At 39.3% G+C, this 17,316-nt stretch overlaps 2 protein-coding genes across 2 annotated transcripts; both read left to right on the top strand.

Annotated features, from left to right (window-relative positions):
• Positions 1-2,121: 2,121 nt before the first annotated feature.
• LOC117539599 (glycerol-3-phosphate dehydrogenase [NAD(+)], cytoplasmic-like) lies at positions 2,122-8,284 on the top strand. The gene is given in 9 exon segments (XM_034205825.1): positions 2,122-2,330; positions 4,075-4,252; positions 4,341-4,481; positions 5,267-5,405; positions 5,977-6,089; positions 6,634-6,768; positions 6,770-6,871; positions 6,978-7,084; positions 7,752-8,284. Coding segments are annotated over 9 exon segments (1,056 nt in total). The 5' UTR covers positions 2,122-2,286; the 3' UTR covers positions 7,849-8,284.
• Positions 8,285-11,613: 3,329 nt separating this feature from the next.
• On the top strand, positions 11,614-16,145 carry LOC117539483 (glycerol-3-phosphate dehydrogenase [NAD(+)], cytoplasmic-like). Its single transcript, XM_034205671.1, has 8 exons — positions 11,614-11,656; positions 11,935-12,112; positions 12,201-12,341; positions 13,129-13,267; positions 13,839-13,951; positions 14,496-14,732; positions 14,839-14,945; positions 15,613-16,145. Exons 1-8 carry the CDS (start codon positions 11,646-11,648, stop codon positions 15,707-15,709), a joined length of 1,023 nt encoding a protein of 340 aa, XP_034061562.1. The 5' UTR covers positions 11,614-11,645; the 3' UTR covers positions 15,710-16,145.
• Positions 16,146-17,316: the final 1,171 nt, after the last annotated feature.

The raw sequence follows: 17,316 nt of genomic DNA, 5'->3' as shown, positions 1-17,316 counted from the left end.
TCTCCAACACAGGGTCGGCGTCATGGGGGCTCATTCGCGGACCATGCCCCCCCCCAAATGAGTCACTGTGCCCCCCCAACGCAGGGTGGGCAAGCCTAGCCACTTTGCCGTTTAAAAAAAAAAATCATATAAGTGAAAACGTTTCCACTAAAGGTTTTTTGTGTGAAATACGTCAGAAATAAAGAATACAAATATAAAACACAGCCTTAGCTGTGCTCACTGCTGCTCTCTGATTGGTGTGTTGCTTGACCAATGACCCCCGACCTTTGTTTTGTTATCATTACGTGGCTGTGTGTTTAGATGAAAGCCCAGTGGCGATCTGTTCATCTGTTACACTGATTAGTGATTATACAGTAAAGCCATCGAAAATAATATGATATACATATACAGTACAGTACAAGTATCCTACTTCTGGGTCTCTGTGTTTCATTCAAGCTCGGCTCTGTGTGTGTGTGGCACGAGCGCATTTTGTGAGTGCGCGAGCGGTAACGTGGAATGTTGATGTTAGCATCTGGTTAGCTCGCTATGCTAACGGATATAAAGAGCTGTTTCTACACCAAGGTGGAGGAGAGTCCTCTCCTGTCAGACTGAGAGGATCGTATAACCTCAGCTCAGTGAGGTAAAGGACTCTCTCAGTGTTTAGATAGTTCACTTTAGTGTAAGTTATCTCAGTGGGTCTCAAACGGGTTGGTCACCATTTATGTAAACAAGTATTTGCGAGGAATACCTTTATATGATCATTATAGTTATTAAAGAATAAGAGAATAAATTAAAAACGGGTATGAAATACTATAGGACAGTAACACAAGAATACAGTTTAAAAGTGGAGTGATTAGTAAAAATATCCATAAAGAAAAAGTAAATCTGTGTACAGTTCTGTTTCATATGGATGTTGAGAGATGTATCCATAGATCTCTTCATGTTGCTCTCAAAGTGCACCAGATTGATGCATTTAACTTCAATATTTTAAAAATAATCTTCCCGGGGGAGCATGCCCCCAGACCCTCCTAGAGGAGGTTAGGTCCACACCCACCTAAAACATGTTCACATGGATAGGATACTAAATACATTTGCACCCTTTTTATATGGTGGCCTATGTCCTTATATGTTTCTGTTTTGGTGGTCGTGCCACAACCGTGCATGTATGCACAGGTCATAGGTGCGCTATACAATAGCGCTACACTCTGCAATGTGTGTGAAAGACAATAGACTTTACAGCATGTTTTTTGAAGTTGCGTTGGTGTTTGTGTGTTGGTTGTTGACGGCAGTGTGTGCCCCCCCTTTGTAAATGATTTCCCCCCCATTCGATTTGTTCTAGAGCCGACCCTGCTCCAACATCAAATCAAGTTTTATTTATATAGCACATTTATAAACGATTTTTGGTCGAGCCAAAGTGCTGTACATATAATAAAAATAGCCTACAGTAGAGAGACTTTACAGCAAATACAACAGCACAGATTGTTCAGAATACATGGCATTTTGTTTTATTGTCATGTGTTCTCTTATATCAATTCTTAATCTGAAAATGAACTACAGCTGTTAGACACATAGTAAAGTACTAACAACTATATTTCAATATGAAATACATTTTGGTAGAAGTTTAAAGGTAAAATGAAAAAATCCACATAAGTGAATGACAGTTCTCTCTAAATAACTCTGAAATATAGTAATGAAAAACATGTCATTATGTAGTTTCCCCAACTTAATTTCACTCTTGAACTCTAAAACAATCTTTGGCAAGGGAATCAATTATTAACTGGCAATTGTAGAAATTGTTGTAATTGTTGTATTATGGACCAGTATTTCCATTTGAGGCATTTCCTATGATTGTTGTTCACTTCCTCATTACAAGAATGCAATAACCCAATGAATTAATTTCACCAACAAATGTTTAAACATGAAATTGCAAGTGCAATTATGTTTTCTTAATTTTAGATTTTACTTGTGTTATATTTCATCCCATTTTAACCTGCAAGGTGTTGATATTCTATTTGTTTTATTACCAACAACTCTTTCTATGTAGTTGCTATTCATAAAATAGGGCTACTTCTCAAATTGGTCAAATTGAGTTAAAACTGGATTATTCAATACGTGTGTGTGTGTGCGCGCGCGTGTGTGTGTGTGAGTGAGAGATATAAAGAGAAGGAGTGTGTCGGCGAGCGAGCAGACCAACCAGCCGCAGAGGGCGGGCCAGCCTCAGCTGTGTGTCCGGTATAAATACACGTTGTCCCGGCTTCAGTGTGTCTCCGCACCCGCAGCAGCTCCGTCTGGAAGGTCAAACACATCATGGCAGCACCGAAGAAAATCTGTGTGATCGGCTCTGGTAACTGGTGAGTAAAATCACTACTTGTATTAACTTTGATTAGTTTGAAGCTGAAATAGAGACGTATGTCTTATGTATTGAAATGAAATATTGGAGGAACATAGCCTATGCAACTTCATCCTTTGTAAAGCAGAAACATAATTAATATAGAGTTAAGAACTGCAAAATGTATTTTGCTTTCAATAGGGTTTTAAACTTGAACTCCTAAAATATTTATTTAGAAGGCATTTCCCCCTTTTTATAACTACAATGTTTGTGTTGAGTCAGCCTTCAGGTGGTGTTGATATCCCTCAGCCTGCATGACATAGAGCAGTCTGTGGTATTAAGATACTAAAGATACTTAACATAAAAGTAAAGTGGTAATAATGGACCTGCATTCAAACCTGTGCATACAAAAAAGTAGGACTGTAGTATTATAAGCAACTTGTAACGGACATGTTATGTATAGAAGTACTCATGATGTAGTGGTGTGACTCTTGTTAGTTAATATTAAATCGTATTTAATTGTCATTATTATAAATGCACTAAAATGTATGCAAAATTATAATTCTGTTGCTGGTCTAGAGAGATTTTGGATACTTTTGGTACTTCATTCATCATGTATGCAAAAACTCAATCTGAAAAGTAAAAACAGTGGATTTATAGAATAAAGAAGGATCAAATGGAAAATACTTAACTCATTTCTCGAATAAGGACAGTTATGACAAAATGATATTGGAGAAATAATCAGGTGGTGGACTGTTTGCCAGTGTAGTCTATCCTATTCTCTATTTGATATAAATAAAGTTTAAGTGGCTGCTCTTAGCTTATGTTGATATTAAATAGCCTACAGTCTTAAAATACATCTCCTCTCTTGCCAGATAATTGTCCCGCGGTTTTCTTTTTCTCACCTGTAGTATTATTCTTGTCCGGGAAAACAGCTGAAGAACTATTCCAGTTATGTGACACTGAATGTGTTCACTACAAATGTCAAGGGTTACGGGTCATTTAACAACTGTTCACTGTTGGTAGTAGATACACTACTGCCTATCAATCACTATCAACTATTAGAAACAAGCACAAATAATCTAAAACCAACTTTTATTATTTAAAAGCAAATCACTTTTTTTGGTAAAATAGCATGAATTAAAAAAAGTCAGTCATTTCAGAAAACAATTGTCTAGCAGCTTTAAAATCAGCTGTGGTCTTCTAGAGAGAATAATCAGTTAGGTAACAAACGTACAGCTACACAATATTCGTATTAAAAGCAATAAGGACCTTTATATTTGCAAGTATGACAGGCTCTCTTTATAAGAGAACATCAAAGCAGATTTACATTACAACATCATTCTGGGAGGCCAGCTGATACCAGGGGGCACTGTATGCAAAACCATCACACCATACAAGACAAATGGAATATACAGATACCCCTCAGACACAGTATGCAAAAACCTCACCCCCTAAACACGTCTGTTGATCACACATAGATTTAAGGTTCACTCCCAAAGAGATGACCTAATCAGAGAAACTAAGGTTAGCAATGTTAACACATTTGATCGCACAATTCCCTTAACACAATATAAACTGTCAAACCTATGAATGGATTTCAGACAACTTTTTCATATATTTGTCTCTAGTATCACTTCAGGACCATTCATTTAAACCAATGTATAATTTCAATGTAACAGAAAACATCAGGACATTTAATCTTTTTTGGGAAACTTGAAGTACAACAAGCCACTGTCTCTCACTGTGTACCTCCATGTCCACAGGGGCTCTGCCGTTGCCAAGATTGTGGGTGCCAACGCAGCCAAGTATGACAGGTTCGACACCACAGTGAACATGTGGGTGTTCGAGGAGACGGTGAACGGACGTAAACTCACAGAAATCATCAACAACGACCACGAGAATGTGAAATATCTGCCCGGCCACAAGCTGCCCCCCAATGTGGTAAACAAACACTCTTGGATTACATTTATGACTTTCTGGTGTTGTGATATAAAGTAAAGTTTCACCATCTTTCCTCTCTCTCCTTCAGTTGGCTGTTCCAGACTTAGCTGAGTCTGTGACAGGAGCTGACATCCTCATCTTCGTGATCCCTCACCAGTTCATCGTGAGAGTGTGTGACACCATCAAAGACCACATCAAGAAGGATGCTGTAGGCATGTCTCTCATCAAGGTAACGTCTTTCTTACGTTTTATATGGAAACATATGGTACTATAACATAATATTTGCAACATTTCTTGACATTTCTACTCCAACTTGACCTATTTTGGATATAAACATTGCTGAGTAATTAAGGGGAAACTTTCTTTTTATTTGGTCAATATGTTTTTACTTAAAGGTCACCTATTGTGCAAAATCCACTTCTTCATGTCTTTTCTACATCAACATGTGTCCCCTCTGTGTAAAGAGATTCTGAAAGTTTCAGGAAAAAAGATTCTCTCACTTTTTGTCCTGATCCATTTCTATTAAAACCTCTCTGAAAATGAGCTGATCAGATTTTGGCCACTGATGATGTCATACATTTTTTTTGGCTTGTGTTACCATTCGCCAATAACCAACCAAGGTAACCCCCCCCCCCCATTTTCACTTTTTATTAGTTATTTGCCAGGCTGTACAATCATAATGTCTGTGATGTTAGAATCCAAAAGAAGATCCACACAGAGCACGTGTACAGTACTTATACATTTATAATATATCACATTTCAAATTCAAAGAAGCTTAAATGGCAAGAACATAACTATTTTTAATAGGGTTTTTAATACTTTAATTGCATTTTCCCGGTATTTTCTATTCATGTATTTCTTTTTGTTATGCACCAATACATCAAAGCAAGTATTTGTAGGTGGAACCAATTTGGAAATATACCAGATTTGTATCATTCTGGAGCAGGAATTTCACTATGCACAAAACAAAGGGAAAGTATTTCTGCATACTAATTTTTAAATTTGCTGCTCCAGGGGGTGGATGCGGGTCCAGAGGGGCTGAAGCTGATCTCAGAGGTCATCAGAGGGAAGCTGGACATCACAACGATGGTCCTCATGGGAGCAAACATCGCCAACGAGGTCGCTGAGGAGAAGTTCTGTGAAACAACCATTGGTACGGAGGATAATTAAGGGGATCTAATTGAATTTGTCCTTTGGATAGGACTTTACTATGAAAGTAGAGCACAGTATTGCTTTGAGTCTGGATGCATGCTTACAATATACATCTCTCTGTTGACATGTTTTTAGCTGTAAACAGCAACTTTGAGACAGAATCGCAGTGAGCAACATGACTGATTGATATTACATATATACAGTAATTAACATACATTATATTGTTCAAAACTATCATCAAATAGGTGTAATGTCATGCCTCAGATTTGGTTTTCCTATGTTATGTAGACCACATGGTAATCTTCATGGTAACACTTTGGGCTACGCTGTGTCAAATATGTTTTGAAATGAAGTTAAAAAAACACACTTTTACACATCACCATTTTGGTGTGTCTGAAAAAATAAATCCGTACTATTTAATATATAACTTTTAGAAATGTATTTTGAACAAAACAGTGTTATTCCTTCTGTCTAGTCTTACCAATGCATGTTTATGGTTTTATACAGTATACATTTCTTAAGTGCTGCATTATGGGAAATGGTGTTGATTTATTTGTAACTTTTGGACACAGGTTGCAAAGACAAAGCCCACTGGCCCATGCTGAAGGAGCTGATGCAGACCACCAATTTCCGTGTGACTGTGGTGGAGGAGGCTGATGTTGTTGAGATCTGCGGGGCGCTCAAGGTGAGCTCTCCTCCTTCGAAACACATTTACTTATTTCTATTGTCACCAGCATCTGAGTGCCTTAGAAATTCCAATGTCATTCAATGTCTGTGCGCTCTAAAAAATACATAAAAGTTGAAATGCTCCAAAATATCATAAAATAAAAAGAAGTCAATGCAGAATAATGTTTTTTTACAAATCTATTCAATTCACCATTTGCCAAAACCTCTTTAACTAGTAACTCTAAAACACTTCTACGGAAAACTTTCAAATATCATGCTGAAGAGATGCATCTGCTCATATTGAAGGTGCAGAATGGATAAAAAAAATTCTTATCACTTATAATCTCACTATGTTTTTGATATATTTGGATTTCTTTCAATATGTAAACAGTATTCAACAGGGTATGTGTATGCATCAAAGGCATTAAAGAGGCAAACCGTGATCTATTTGGAGGCAATTTCTTTCTCATCCAAACAGTTAGATTCCTCCTGTGCATTAGTACTAACCCCAACCTGTAAAAAGTGCAACCCAACGACAGCAGTGTGCGCTCTTGTGTCTCCAGAACATTGTGGCAGTGGGAGCAGGATTCTGTGATGGCCTGGGCTTCGGCGACAACACCAAGGCAGCGGTGATCCGTCTCGGCCTGATGGAGATGATCGCCTTCGCCAAGATCTTCTGCACAAACTGCCCCGTCTCCCCCCGCCACCTTCCTGGAGAGCTGCGGCATCGCTGACCTCATCACGACCTGCTACGGTGGACGCAACCGCAAGATTGGAGAGGCTTTCGCCAAAACAGGAAAAGTATGAGTGAACAGATTTCCTCTTCCTCTGTGTTTGTCTGTATCACTCCCTTCTCGTGGAAAGGATTATCAGACACTTAAACAATGACAACAATCTTTTTTTTCAGAGCATCGAGCAGCTAGAGAACGAGCTGCTGAACGGTCAGAAGCTTCAGGGTCCAGCCACCGCATCAGAGGTCCACGTTATCTTGGAACAGAAAAAACTGGTGGAGAAGTAAGTTTGTCATATTTTGTCCAACACACACATACACCCATGGTAACATTCAGAAGGTATACAACCTAAACTATGCTAAGAAAATAAACGAGTGAACATATTTATGGAGAGGTTATTAAGAAAAGCACAGCTAAAGTAAGTAAGACATAATACATTGTTTTTGAAAAGGTAGCAGACCAATGAAGGGAAGCAGTCAAATGTGAACCTGGAGACAAATCAGGGATTATCCAAAAGATGGCTTGTTGGGACATTATCATTACTACAATTACTGATACGTGTCAGTATAACTGGGTCCATTTGAATATGCTATCTCAACCTAATTTGTGATTGTGTTCACATCATGTTATGCAAAAATGTTGAGGAATAGTGGGACATTTCAATCATACTCTTTCTTGCTGTGAGTTAGCTGAGAACATTGGTACCGCCCTCATGTTATTATAGTACATATGAAGCTAAAGGTGTCAGCTAAGACTGAAAACAGGAGAAACAGCTTGCTTTGTCATATTTTGCTTCTTTAATCTATACAAAAGCGACGAGTGGTTACATGAGTTTGTAAGTGTGGTACCAATCTTCTAATCTAGGTAACCAATAGGACAATTTCCCAAAATGTTCAACCTTTTCTTTGGTAATATCCATTGTTCTTAAATTATTTATTTTACCTCGCCAGGTTTCCTCTCTTCACTGCTGTTCACAATGTCTGCTTCCACGGCCATCCAGTGACAGAGTTCATCAAATGTTTGCAAGACCACCCAGAGCACATGTGATGGATGACAGCAGCCTGATGAACAGGTGAAAGCTGAGAAAGGATTTACACTAGAACTACTGTCTAACCCAGGTCATTTCAGGGGGGATGTTAGGTGAAGACTATGCCTAAACCTGACTACCTTCATGTTTAAATCTCAAACAGAAAATACCTGCGCTGCTTTGTTGACCCGCTTCTGTCGTATTATGGACAGAAAACCCTTACTTCTGTTTTTACTGATTCGAAACAAGTTGTTGTTTTAAATCTACCCAGTCTTAAAAGTTTAAGGGATTTTAATCACTTTGCCTTACACGATATTCAAACCCTGACCTTAATCTTACTAAATGTGACATAATTTATAAAATTAAAGTGCCTTACTCTGCCTTAACACTCACATGTGTTGTTTTTCTTCTGGACTTCTTATAATGATTTATTTTGGAATAAATTATTGAACTTGATGTCTGTGTTCGTGTGTAATGTTTTCGTTTGCACTTGCTGGTGTGTGCCTGCAGGACACACTCTGCAGCACACTCCCTGTAATCTGACCTGAGCTCAGTCAGGCTGCCACTCTAAACTCTTCACCTTTACCATTTTCTAGCCATGTCTACTTTAACCTTTCTTATAGTCCTACCTGAGGCCTCATAACTCATGGCAGAGTATGGATTTTTGCTGCAAAAATATTCAATTTATAAATGCCCTCATAATCTAAGAATCTTTTGAATTATTTTGAAACCACTTGATGACAATTAAAATGCAAGAAACCCATGTGTGATCATGACACCATATGCCAGTGTATTCCATCAATGCTCTGTTGATAAGAGATTCAGCTCAAGGCAGCGTGAAAGTCAGTGGGAAGCCTATTTCCTCTGGCCTTGAAGTGGTAATATACATTCCCTGCCTGCCAGTTTCATAATTGTTGAAACACTTTATAAAAATTCCTCCATTATCGTTTCTCCTTGATCCTACTATCGTGTTACTTTTTCTTAGTTTTGTTGTAGACCGTGGAGCCACATCATTTACCACTTGTTTAAATCAGGATCCCTGGCTGAAAACCCCTTGCATAGTTATTGAGTCAACTGGCCTGTGAGATTTCTAATAATACCGCGCTCTAAAGGGGCAAATGGTCATCTATAATTAGACAGCAGACAGATCTGCAGCTGCCCCATCCCTCCTTAACAACACGGATGGAGCGATGCTCCATTTTCGTAACACTACACCATTGTGGTGTTGTGAAAAAACAATAATATGTCTGTCCTTTATAAGAAACTTTGAGCAAATTCGAAATGCACAAAATATACATGTTGATGGTGACTTTTAGTGGAGTGCAATGTACATCTTAGCCATTACAGAATAAAATCCCCTAAAGGTCAAGATGTCACATAATATTCCTTAACAATTTGTAGTTGCGATGTATATTTTGTCCACTAGTGTGCGCCATCACATCGATCACAAGTCGTCAATTGTATCTGCCTTTGACTTGGCACCTTTAAAGATACCCTATCAATCGGATTACTGAATGGAGGCAGTACAATCTCCCAGTGTAGCCTATAATATAGTAGTATAGGTTATACAACACCACCATACCATAGTTAAATATTAAAGTTTCTGACAACAGTGTGGCTCCAACAGGGAAACAGCAGGGATGGATCCCATACATGCATGGCACCCATCCCCTCGGTGAGGGAGGACCCGCCTTCACTTCCTCAATTCCAGCCCTCATCTCAGGAGGGCAGCCAAGGTCTGTCAAGCTTTTTAACAACAGCCAATAAATACCGGAAGCTGACCAGATTGACCTACACAAGATGAAGAAATGTGGACAATTCGTTACTTTATTTGAGCTTTTTGGCAAGTGTCAGGGGGTCTTATCATTTACAAGTCAAAACTGGCAAATTATAATAATTTCACAACAGCCAACACTACAACTTAATAGAGCATCCCATCCGCCCTTGATAGGCTGGCTCGCTGATTATTTCTAGGGTGACTGATTTATGGATCATCAATGTATTTTTGTTTGTTTCTATTATAAATAAACGTGATGTTTATTTAAAACCTTAACTATGACTTGACTCAAGGTTATAATAAATTAACGAATTGGGTGATTCAATTGGTCTTATGTAGAACACTTTTTGATTATGTTTGTAGCCTTATTTGCCATTCACATTTATATTAGAAAACAATGATTCCAATGTAACGTGATTGGACCCATACAGTCTATGGACTGGACACACATGACACTCTTTTCACCTATTATAAAAAAAGAGTGATGGTTATGTTTTCTCTGAGACCAATTGAATTCTCTTCTTCATTATTTTCAATAATATGAGGCAGCATAGTTTTTATACTGTATTTTGATGATTACTATCAGCCCCCCCCAACTCAAGTAACAAAATGCAATATTATAAAGATAACTCAACAAAAAGTAAATATCTATTAAACCTTAATATGGAAAGTAATAATACTTCGTGATATTGCCACTCAAACTAAATCTAACGGTCACCGTTTGGAGTCTTATTTGAAAATGTCCACCGGAAGGGCCTTGTTTCCTCTTCAATTCAACAGTAAAGTTGAGGGAGGCAATTCATCGCACAAGTAACCCAGGGGAAGGAGGCTTCATCAAGTTTTCTCTCATCCTTTTCTTTTGGATAATAACTTATTTTCATCCAACCGTCCGGGGCCCGGGACACAGAAACATGGTCTGAGTCCGACCCTTGTCAATTAACTACAGGGGTCCCTCAGGGCTCTGTTCTTGGTCCCCTCCTCTTCTCCCTGTACACAAACTGGCTCGGATCAGTCATTAGCCCGCATGGTTTTTTCATACCACTGCTACGCTGACGACACCCCAATTAATTCTGTCCTTTCCCCGCTCAGAGACCCCAGGTCGTCGCACGCATCTCTGCTTGTCTAGCTGACATCTCTCAGTGGATGTCTGCTCATTCACCTCAAGCTCAACCTTGACAAGACTGAGCTGCTTTTCCTTCCGGAAAAGATTGTCCCACTCTTGACCTAACAATCAACATCGGCACCTCAGTTGTTTCCCCGAGTCAGACTGCAAGGAATCTGGGTGTGACCCTAGATAACAACCTGTCCTTCACTGCAAACATCGCTGCTACAACCCGTTGCTGCAGATACACGCTTTACAACATCAGGAAGATACGTCCCCAGCTGACTCAGAAAGCGACTCAGGTTCTGGTCCAGGCTCTCGTCATCTCACGCCTAGACTACTGCATCTCCCTCCTGGCTGGTCTACCTGCATGTGTCATCCGACCTCTGCAGCTCATCCAGAATGCAGCGGCTCGTCTGGTCTTCAACCTTCCTAAATTTTCCCACACTACTCCGCTCCTTCGCTCCCTTCACTGGCTTCCGGTAACTGCTAGAATCCACTTCAAGACACTGGTACTTGCTTACCATGCTGCGAATGGATCTGGCCCTTCGTACATCCAGGACATGGTTAAACCGTACACCCCAGCGCGTGCACTACGCTCTGCATCAGCCAAACGACTCGCTGCTCCCTCGCTGCGAGGGGGACCCAAGTTCCCATCAGCAAAAACACGTGGGTTTGCTATCCTGGCTCCAAGATGGTGGAATGAGCTCCCCATTGACATCAGGACAGCAGATAGCTTACACATCTTCCGGCGCAAACTGAAAACTCATCTCTTTCGACTCCACTTCGAGCGATAGATTTATTAACAAAGCACATTTATACTAATAAAGGACTGGCTTACCTAAAGCCAGTTGAGTAGCACTTGAAATGTTTGGCTCTATGAAACCTGATGTACTTATATGATTCTGTTTTCTTCAAGGTTGTGTCTTCCTGGTCGAATGTACTTATTGTAAGTCGCTTTGGATAAAAGCGTCAGCTAAATGCAATGTAATGTAATGTTAACACATTTGATCGCACAATTCCCTTAACACAATATAAACTGTCAAACCTATGAATGGATTTCAGACAACTTTTTCATATATTTGTCTCTAGTATCACTTCAGGACCATTCATTTAAACCAATGTATAATTTCAATGTAACAGAAAACATCAGGACATTTAATCTTTTTTGGGAAACTTGAAGTACAACAAGCCACTGTCTCTCACTGTGTACCTCCATGTCCACAGGGGCTCTGCCGTTGCCAAGATTGTGGGTGCCAACGCAGCCAAGTATGACAGGTTCGACACCACAGTGAACATGTGGGTGTTCGAGGAGACGGTGAACGGACGTAAACTCACAGAAATCATCAACAACGACCACGAGAATGTGAAATATCTGCCCGGCCACAAGCTGCCCCCCAATGTGGTAAACAAACACTCTTGGATTACATTTATGACTTTCTGGTGTTGTGATATAAAGTAAAGTTTCACCATCTTTCCTCTCTCTCCTTCAGTTGGCTGTTCCAGACTTAGCTGAGTCTGTGACAGGAGCTGACATCCTCATCTTCGTGATCCCTCACCAGTTCATCGTGAGAGTGTGTGACACTATCAAAGACCACATCAAGAAGGATGCTGTAGGCATGTCTCTCATCAAGGTAACGTCTTTCTTACGTTTTATATGGAAACATATGGTACTATAACATAATATTTGCAACATTTCTTGACATTTCTACTCCAACTTGACCTATTTTGGATATAAACATTGCTGAGTAATTAAGGGGAAACTTTCTTTTTATTTGGTCAATATGTTTTTACTTAAAGGTCACCTATTGTGCAAAATCCACTTCTTCATGTCTTTTCTACATCAACATGTGTCCCCTCTGTGTAAAGAGATTCTGAAAGTTTCAGGAAAAAAGATTCTCTCACTTTTTGTCCTGATCCATTTCTATTAAAACCTCTCTGAAAATGAGCTGATCAGATTTTGGCCACTGATGATGTCATACATTTTTTTTGGCTTGTGTAACCATTCGCCAATAACCAACCAAGGTAACCCCCCCCCCCCCCATTTTCACTTTTTATTAGTTATTTGCCAGGCTGTACAATCATAATGTCTGTGATGTTAGAATCCAAAAGAAGATCCACACAGAGCACGTGTACAGTACTTATACATTTATAATATATCACATTTCAAATTCAAAGAAGCTTAAATGGCAAGAACATAACTATTTTTAATAGGGTTTTTAATACTTTAATTGCATTTTCCCGGTATTTTCTATTCATGTATTTCTTTTTGTTATGCACCAATACATCAAAGCAAGTATTTGTAGGTGGAACCAATTTGGAAATATACCAGATTTGTATCATTCTGGAGCAGGAATTTCACTATGCACAAAACAAAGGGAAAGTATTTCTGCATACTAATTTTTAAATTTGCTGCTCCAGGGGGTGGATGCGGGTCCAGAGGGGCTGAAGCTGATCTCAGAGGTCATCAGAGGGAAGCTGGACATCACAACGATGGTCCTCATGGGAGCAAACATCGCCAACGAGGTCGCTGAGGAGAAGTTCTGTGAAACAACCATTGGTACGGAGGATAATTAAGGGGATCTAATTGAATTTGTCCTTTGGATAGGACTTTACTATGAAAGTAGAGCACAGTATTGCTTTGAGTCTGGATGCATGCTTACAATATACATCTCTCTGTTGACATGTTTTTAGCTGTAAACAGCAACTTTGAGACAGAATCGCAGTGAGCAACATGACTGATTGATATTACATATATACAGTAATTAACATACATTATATTGTTCAAAACTATCATCAAATAGGTGTAATGTCATGCCTCAGATTTGGTTTTCCTATGTTATGTAGACCACATGGTAATCTTCATGGTAACACTTTGGGCTACGCTGTGTCAAATATGTTTTGAAATGAAGTTAAAAAAACACACTTTTACACATCACCATTTTGGTGTGTCTGAAAAAATAAATCCGTACTATTTAATATATAACTTTTAGAAATGTATTTTGAACAAAACAGTGTTATTCCTTCTGTCTAGTCTTACCAATGCATGTTTATGGTTTTATACAGTATACATTTCTTAAGTGCTGCATTATGGGAAATGGTGTTGATTTATTTGTAACTTTTGGACACAGGTTGCAAAGACAAAGCCCACTGGCCCATGCTGAAGGAGCTGATGCAGACCACCAATTTCCGTGTGACTGTGGTGGAGGAGGCTGATGTTGTTGAGATCTGCGGGGCGCTCAAGGTGAGCTCTCCTCCTTCGAAACACATTTACTTATTTCTATTGTCACCAGCATCTGAGTGCCTTAGAAATTCCAATGTCATTCAATGTCTGTGCGCTCTAAAAAATACATAAAAGTTGAAATGCTCCAAAATATCATAAAATAAAAAGAAGTCAATGCAGAATAATGTTTTTTTACAAATCTATTCAATTCACCATTTGCCAAAACCTCTTTAACTAGTAACTCTAAAACACTTCTACGGAAAACTTTCAAATATCATGCTGAAGAGATGCATCTGCTCATATTGAAGGTGCAGAATGGATAAAAAAAATTCTTATCACTTATAATCTCACTATGTTTTTGATATATTTGGATTTCTTTCAATATGTAAACAGTATTCAACAGGGTATGTGTATGCATCAAAGGCATTAAAGAGGCAAACCGTGATCTATTTGGAGGCAATTTCTTTCTCATCCAAACAGTTAGATTCCTCCTGTGCATTAGTACTAACCCCAACCTGTAAAAAGTGCAACCCAACGACAGCAGTGTGCGCTCTTGTGTCTCCAGAACATTGTGGCAGTGGGAGCAGGATTCTGTGATGGCCTGGGCTTCGGCGACAACACCAAGGCAGCGGTGATCCGTCTCGGCCTGATGGAGATGATCGCCTTCGCCAAGATCTTCTGCACAAACTGCCCCGTCTCCCCCGCCACCTTCCTGGAGAGCTGCGGCATCGCTGACCTCATCACGACCTGCTACGGTGGACGCAACCGCAAGATTGGAGAGGCTTTCGCCAAAACAGGAAAAGTATGAGTGAACAGATTTCCTCTTCCTCTGTGTTTGTCTGTATCACTCCCTTCTCGTGGAAAGGATTATCAGACACTTAAACAATGACAACAATCTTTTTTTTCAGAGCATCGAGCAGCTAGAGAACGAGCTGCTGAACGGTCAGAAGCTTCAGGGTCCAGCCACCGCATCAGAGGTCCACGTTATCTTGGAACAGAAAAAACTGGTGGAGAAGTAAGTTTGTCATATTTTGTCCAACACACACATACACCCATGGTAACATTCAGAAGGTATACAACCTAAACTATGCTAAGAAAATAAACGAGTGAACATATTTATGGAGAGGTTATTAAGAAAAGCACAGCTAAAGTAAGTAAGACATAATACATTGTTTTTGAAAAGGTAGCAGACCAATGAAGGGAAGCAGTCAAATGTGAACCTGGAGACAAATCAGGGATTATCCAAAAGATGGCTTGTTGGGACATTATCATTACTACAATTACTGATACGTGTCAGTATAACTGGGTCCATTTGAATATGCTATCTCAACCTAATTTGTGATTGTGTTCACATCATGTTATGCAAAAATGTTGAGGAATAGTGGGACATTTCAATCATACTCTTTCTTGCTGTGAGTTAGCTGAGAACATTGGTACCGCCCTCATGTTATTATAGTACATATGAAGCTAAAGGTGTCAGCTAAGACTGAAAACAGGAGAAACAGCTTGCTTTGTCATATTTTGCTTCTTTAATCTATACAAAAGCGACGAGTGGTTACATGAGTTTGTAAGTGTGGTACCAATCTTCTAATCTAGGTAACCAATAGGACAATTTCCCAAAATGTTCAACCTTTTCTTTGGTAATATCCATTGTTCTTAAATTATTTATTTTACCTCGCCAGGTTTCCTCTCTTCACTGCTGTTCACAATGTCTGCTTCCACGGCCATCCAGTGACAGAGTTCATCAAATGTTTGCAAGACCACCCAGAGCACATGTGATGGATGACAGCAGCCTGATGAACAGGTGAAAGCTGAGAAAGGATTTACACTAGAACTACTGTCTAACCCAGGTCATTTCAGGGGGGATGTTAGGTGAAGACTATGCCTAAACCTGACTACCTTCATGTTTAAATCTCAAACAGAAAATACCTGCGCTGCTTTGTTGACCCGCTTCTGTCGTATTATGGACAGAAAACCCTTACTTCTGTTTTTACTGATTCGAAACAAGTTGTTGTTTTAAATCTACCCAGTCTTAAAAGTTTAAGGGATTTTAATCACTTTGCCTTACACGATATTCAAACCCTGACCTTAATCTTACTAAATGTGACATAATTTATAAAATTAAAGTGCCTTACTCTGCCTTAACACTCACATGTGTTGTTTTTCTTCTGGACTTCTTATAATGATTTATTTTGGAATAAATTATTGAACTTGATGTCTGTGTTCGTGTGTAATGTTTTCGTTTGCACTTGCTGGTGTGTGCCTGCAGGACACACTCTGCAGCACACTCCCTGTAATCTGACCTGAGCTCAGTCAGGCTGCCACTCTAAACTCTTCACCTTTACCATTTTCTAGCCATGTCTACTTTAACCTTTCTTATAGTCCTACCTGAGGCCTCATAACTCATGGCAGAGTATGGATTTTGCTGCAAAAATATTCAATTTATAAATGCCCTCATAATCTAAGAATCTTTTGAATTATTTTGAAACCACTTGATGACAATTAAAATGCAAGAAACCCATGTGTGATCATGACACCATATGCCAGTGTATTCCATCAATGCTCTGTTGATAAGAGATTCAGCTCAAGGCAGCGTGAAAGTCAGTGGGAAGCCTATTTCCTCTGGCCTTGAAGTGGTAATATACATTCCCTGCCTGCCAGTTTCATAATTGTTGAAACACTTTATAAAAATTCCTCCATTATCGTTTCTCCTTGATCCTACTATCGTGTTACTTTTTCTTAGTTTTGTTGTAGACCGTGGAGCCACATCATTTACCACTTGTTTAAATCAGGATCCCTGGCTGAAACCCCTTGCATAGTTATTGAGTCAACTGGCCTGTGAGATTTCTAATAATACCGCGCTCTAAAGGGGCAAATGGTCATCTATAATTAGACAGCAGACAGATCTGCAGCTGCCCCATCCCTCCTTAACAACACGGATGGAGCGATGCTCCATTTTCGTAACACTACACCATTGTGGTGTTGTGAAAAAACAATAATATGTCTGTCCTTTATAAGAAACTTTGAGCAAATTCGAAATGCACAAAATATACATGTTGATGGTGACTTTTAGTGGAGTGCAATGTACATCTTAGCCATTACAGAAATAAAATCCCCTAAAGGTCAAGATGTCACATAATATTCCTTAACAATTTGTAGTTGCGATGTATATTTTGTCCACTAGTGTGCGCCATCACATCGATCACAAGTCGTCAATTGTATCTGCCTTTGACTTGGCACCTTTAAAGATACCCTATCAATCGGATTACTGAATGGAGGCAGTACAATCTCCCAGTGTAGCCTATAATATAGTAGTATAGGTTATACAACACCACCATACCATAGTTAAATATTAAAGTTTCTGACAACAGTGTGGCTCCAACAGG

This window comes from Gymnodraco acuticeps, unplaced genomic scaffold, assembly GCF_902827175.1.
Source record: "Gymnodraco acuticeps unplaced genomic scaffold, fGymAcu1.1, whole genome shotgun sequence".
Lineage (NCBI taxonomy): Eukaryota > Metazoa > Chordata > Actinopteri > Perciformes > Bathydraconidae > Gymnodraco > Gymnodraco acuticeps.
This window is presented reverse-complemented; position numbering and strand designations above follow the sequence as displayed.